Source organism: Pagrus pagrus (genome assembly GCF_965226575.1).
Source record: "Pagrus pagrus genome assembly, chromosome: 19".
NCBI lineage: Eukaryota > Metazoa > Chordata > Actinopteri > Spariformes > Sparidae > Pagrus > Pagrus pagrus.
In genome coordinates this window covers 5584360-5590359 of record NC_140203.1, presented here as the reverse complement: position 1 = coordinate 5590359, position 6000 = coordinate 5584360, and the positions used below count along the sequence as shown (strand labels likewise).

At 43.4% G+C, this 6000-nt stretch overlaps 1 protein-coding gene across 4 annotated transcripts in view; it reads left to right on the top strand.

The window, feature by feature from the left end:
• Nucleotides 1-1864: 1864 nt before the first annotated feature.
• Nucleotides 1865-6000, top strand: part of fcho2 (FCH and mu domain containing endocytic adaptor 2) — a gene marked incomplete at its 5' end in the record, with an annotated part of 50921 nt that continues 46785 nt past the window's right edge. For all 4 annotated transcript variants that reach the window (XM_084382359.1, XM_084382358.1, XM_084382357.1 and 1 more), the window contains one exon: nucleotides 1865-2177. In XM_084382359.1, the coding sequence (XP_084238485.1) occupies nucleotides 2145-2177 (33 nt within the window). The remainder of the gene's footprint in view (nucleotides 2178-6000) is intronic.

Sequence of the window (6000 nt, the reverse complement as noted above, 5' to 3'; positions counted from 1 at the left end):
CAGACAACTTCTGCCCTGAGACCAGGAGGGATTCACCTGCCCTCAGACAACTACTGACCTGAGACCAGGAGGGATTCACCTGCCCTCAGACAACTTCTGCCCTGAGACTAGGAGGGATTCACCTGCTCTAATAAAACTTCTGCCCTGAGACCAGAGGAGACAGTTGGCTCTCTTTTTTCCAACTACATTGCCTTAAAACAGAAAAATACGACTTCTGCCCTGAGACCAGGAGGGATTCACCTGCCCTCAGACAAAAAAGTGGGAAATAATGGTCTCTGCCCTGGGACCAGATGAGACTAAACAGCCATGAGGAAAATCCTACAAAACAACTTCTGCCCTGAGACCAGAGGAGACAGTTGACTCCGTTTTGTCCAACCACGTTGCCTTAAAACAGAAAAATACGACTTCTGCCCTGAGACCAGGAGGGATTCACCTGCCCTCAGACAACTTCTGCCCTGAGACCAGGAGGGATTCACCTGCCCTCAGACAACTTCTGCCCTGAGACCAGGAGGGATTCACCTGCCCTCAGACAACTACTGACCTGAGACCAGGAGGGATTCACCTGCCCTCAGACAAAAAAGTGGGAAACAATGGTCTCTGCCCTGGGACCAGATGAGACTAAACAGCCATGAGGAAAATCCTACAAAACAACTTCTGCCTTGAGACCAGAGGAGACAGTTGACTCCGTTTTGTCTAACCACGTTGCCTTAAAACAGAAAAATACGACTTCTGCCCTGAGACCAGGAGGGATTCACCTGCCCTCAGACAACTTCTGCCCTGAGACCAGGAGGGATTCACCTGCCCTCAGACAACTACTGACCTGAGACCAGGAGGGATTCACCTGCCCTCAGACAACTTCTGCCCTGAGACCAGGAGGGCTTCACCTGCCCTCAGACAACTACTGACCTGAGACCAGGAGGGATTCACCTGCCCTCAGACAACTTCTGCCCTGAGACCAGGAGGGATTCACCTGCCCTCAGACAACTTCTGCCCTGAGACCAGGAGGGATTCACCTGCCCTCAGACAACTACTGACCTGAGACCAGGAGGGATTCACCTGCCCTCAGACAACTTCTGCCCTGAGACCAGGAGGGATTCACCTGCCCTCAGACAACTTCTGCCCTGAGACCAGGAGGGCTTCACCTGCCCTCAGACAACTACTGACCTGAGACCAGGAGGGATTCACCTGCCCTCAGACAACTTCTGCCCTGAGACAACAATGGTGTCTGCCCTGGGACCAGATGAGACTAAACAGCCATGAGGAAAATCCTACAAAACAACTTATGCCCTGAGACCAGAGGAGACAGTTGACTCCGTTTTGTCCGTTTTCTGCCCTGTATAATATACAGGAAAATTCATGTGGAACAAGATGTAATGCTCTATTGCAGTGTACTAACATGTTTGTTAACAGTTTATACATAATTTGTCAAATATTATTTAGAAAATAATAATAGATGTTTTTAGCATTTGCCCTGCTCTATATTACAAAAATGCATACAATTTTAATTTTGAAATAATCCTAATAAAGTCTATTTATTTATTTTTAAAACATTTTTGAATTGCTCATAATGCAAACCCTTATTTGTCACTGACCCTGCCACTGTTTCTTTAAAATGAAAACGCAAAAAATTGTTATTTTCCATATACTTCATGTATCAGTTTCAGCTGTCTGTAACATCAACTGTGTATTATAGACATATTATATGAGCTGAGGTTGAAATTTAAAAGAAAAAGTATAAACACAACACCTTTGCCAAAATGTACTAAATGCATCAATTGATCCAAAAATAAAAGTTAAAAACTCACCCAATTCATTTTTTACGTGGAGCACGTGAAGGCAGCATTTTACCCAGAGACGGCTCATGCTCGTCGTCGGCGCTGCTGTTATCAACCGCCACTGGCAGCGCTGTTTCGCCCACCCAAACTGTGAGTTTGTAGGGGGAAGAAACCGTCGGGGAGAGACTCGACAGAGAGCCGACTGGACTGGAGGTGGAGTCTGAAGGTGGGGAGGGAGAAGAAAGGGGAGAGGAGGAAAACGGGGAAAGGCAGATACAACAGAAACGGGGGGAGGACGGCGGATGATTTACGCTTTAAAAGTTGCAGTACAACAAACCGAAGAGTTGCGGCGAAGAGGATTAAAACAAGATGATAACGCCGTACTTCCTAGAGAATTTCTGGGTAGGTGCTGCTTTTCACTCGCGGTGTTTACACCGGTGCTATGCCTTATTATTCTCTTGCTGTGTTCCCTCCCTATCATGTTCATGTCAGCCAGTAAATCAGCTATTAATGACGTTGCAGAGGTAGCCGTTTGGTTCGTAGGTGTACTGTCGCTTGTCGGCGGTGTCCGGTAGCCGCCACACTTAATGGTCAGCAGCCCGCCGGCCATCGTTAATTTTCCTCGGCGATTATTATTTTGCCACCCCGGGGTTTTGGGCCTCTGTAAAGCTAACTAACTTGAAAGCCCAATGAATCCTCCCCTGCTCCGGCTAATTGGCCAACTCAGGCTTGCTTGGAATGTTTATGGTCAGTTCCTGGAATGCGATTGGACGCTGCGGCTGTCAGTCACAGCTCTTGGCCGTGCGCGTCATTTTCTTCCGTCACGAAGTTTCGGTGAGAGGCCAGATGTTTAATAAGTTAGAGAACAGCTTTAAAAGAAACACAAAACATGCCCTCACTGTTCTAGATAATTAGATCACATTTTTAAATAGCCAATGTTGTGTTACGTGCAGTACTATTACACTGTGTACACTGTTGTCCATTTATTGCCGAAAGGTCATTTCTCTTCCGTTTTGACGTGGCTGTGTTATAGCAGGTTGAACGTAAACGTATCCATTACTGGCATTATTGTCATCCTCAGTTCTTCCTTCACCGACCTTCCTTGTCTTGTGTTGCCTTTTCCACACCACTAAAGCCTTAAAGGAAGTGTTATTAGAACTGAAAACAGTAACTTCATTCGGGCTAATGCTCTAAGCTAAGGCTATGCAGCAAGTATAGGTCATGTTTTGCATGTTATGTCTTATATTGACTCATCTGAACGGTTAGAAATGCTCTGGTCTCTTTGGTTTGGTTTGGATACTAACCATAAGCAAATGAGATGAGTCAATATGGGAGATGGTATATGTTAATAAATGTATTATGCTCTGTTGTTTTTCAACGATCAGGTGTACCTAAAGTTATTGGAAATGTATTGCTGCAGGGCTTTTATTTTGAAAAAGAATTTCATAGATGTCTAGTTTGTATGCTGCTGCAGTATCGTCATGCAGTTGTAAACCAGTTCCTCAGCTTGAAATGACCTCCATTCATATTCCTGTTTTCCCCAAGGCCGGAAATACAGCTTTATTTTGTAGCCTCAGTTGATCTCAGTCAACCCAATACCCAGAATAAATGTTGGCAGTGTACATTTCTGCAAACCCACTGATATGTTCAACGTGTCCATATGTTATGGGGACGGGATCTGTGATGCAAGAATATTTTTGACGATTTTCAGGAAAATATTGTGTCGCAGTTTTTATCCAGGTTTATCGTGCAACTTCTGCAACGCACAACCTCTCTTTAGGTCCGGTTTTCAATTTTATCTTGTGACAACATTGCGCTTATGCTCGGCTAGGGTTAGGCATGAAGACAACCTGGTTAGATTTAGAACAAGGTCATGTTTTGGCTTAAAATACCTGCTTTGAGTGCCACAAACACAGCTTTGTAACTCCACCACTATTTCCTCCACCTCCAGACATGAAAATCAGTTGATGAACTTGTGTCGTGAACGTGATATGAAAATATTTGTTAAAGGCAATATGCCATGTAGCCTATGACATGTCCAAATGTTGAACACATCGGTTGTTTGCAGAAAAGTTAAGTGCCAACATTTTTGCTCCAGGTGGTGAAGCCTAATGTGGGAATCTTCTGAAGCTGGTAGTATGGCCGTAGCAACTGAAAAGTATATTGAGGGTTTAAATGAATAAAGTAACGAAGAAAGTACAGTACTGTCAACCTCCGAAGTCTTTTTCCAAGGGAGACTTCTTCATCATTAACTGAATGGTAAAGAGGAGAGTCGAGTCACTCCTGATTCTTCAATCTGCCCTTTGTGCCCTGCAGTGGAGCCACAAGAGAATCCAGTGATGGCAAAGATCAGCTGTGTGTTTAACATGCAGGACACACACACACTCACACTTGGCATTTAGAGATGCATCCATTTCTCTTTGACTTGACTACAAATCATCACCGCAAGCAGACACACACACACACACACACATACACATATTTGGCTGTCAGATTTGAAACTTTAGCTCACGTCTCTCCATCCTGGGCTGTTTGGCTCTATAGTCTTTGTAGAGACATTTTTACTCGTTCTTTTCCTTGAATGTAATCTTGGCTTGAATCTCTGATGCAGACAAAAACCTCCCCTCAGCTGAATAAACAAGTGCTTTAGGAATTAGGAGCCAGACATGTTACTGCCATGTCAAAGCTGCAGCACTGGATCGGCTATTTCACAACAAATGGCCATTTCCTTTTTCTTCTTCATGTGTGTGAGTGAGCTAGTAATTCACTGTGGCCTGTTGATGAAAGTTTGAACATGTGGATATCCCCAAATCTGCTAAAAAAAAAAAAAAGTCTCAGGCATTGGATTAGTATGTCACATTAGTAAAGGCAACAGTAGTTGGCCTAATTCTCGAGTTTTAGCTCTATATCTATGATGAGCTTATGTGTATTGTAGAGTCTGCTAGCCTCCAGCATGTCATGGGAAAATAAGATGGCAGTGTGATAAGCAAACAGTGCTGATACAGCCAACAGCCCCGGGGATGGCCCTCTTTCTCCCTGCTGTCTGTATTGTGATTGTGTGTGTGGTCTAAATGGTTCACACACAACTCACTCACTGTGAGCAAGTTTCACAGTCAGTTACACTCCCACAAGTTACTGTCAGACGTCTGAAGTGTTGCAATAATGCATAATAATGCAGCAAAGACTGAAGTAAGAAGAAGAGATGGACAATGGTGACACATTCCCTTCCAGCTGGCACTTTTCTCCAACCGAGCCTCAAATACTCTATCACAGGCCACCATGTTGCCTTCCATTGTTTGTTTTTAGAAGTATTTGTTGTTGAGATTTTGCAATGTCAGTGTCATGTGGGTCTGTTGTGATAGTTATAGAATTACCGGACATATCTTATCAGCTTACATGACCTCAATCATTTTTGCTGACCTCGGCACTGTAGTGTTTGCGTATTTTGTTTTCATAAAAATGTCACTGAAGCCAACATAATGCCAGACTCACGAGCAGGGTTTTCCCCATCGTTATAAAACCTGGGCACAGCGCCTAAGCATTTATTAGTATTGTCTTGATTGTTTTGGTAGTGTAGTTTTATTCTATTTATGTTTTATTTATTTAGGATATTTTATAGGACTGCAACAAACGACTGTTTTCATTGTTGAATAATTTGTAGATTATTTTGTCTTTTAGTTAACGACAACTAGATGCAGCTTTTACTCAATATTTTTAACACCACTAGTCTGTAAAATGGTGGAAAAAGTCGATCGGGGTTTCCCAAAACCCAAGATTACATCCTCAGGTCAGATGTCTGGTTTTGTCGTCAGCCCAAAGATATTCAATTTACTGTCATCAACCCAATCACCAGAATAACCAAGTTCAAACTGAAAGTTTCTTTATGTTTCAATTTTACGTCCGTTTAGGTTGAATTTTCTGTTTCTTTCTTGTCACAACATTGTGCTTATGCTCTGCTTAGGTTTAGGCACAAAAAACACTTGGTTAGGGTTAGACAAAGATCATTGCTTGGCTTAAAATATCTGTTTTGGTCGCCCCAATCACGGGTGGAGATGGTCCGGCTTCCTGTGAAAAATAGCCAATTTTTGTCGCCACAGAAACGGTTGGAAATGTCGGGTATCCTTTAAAAATCCAGTGGTGTGACTCGAACTGCGGCCACATGGACATGTTATGTCCTGTTTGCTACAAATGTCAACCTTGGACATATCTTTGGTTTGCAGAAACT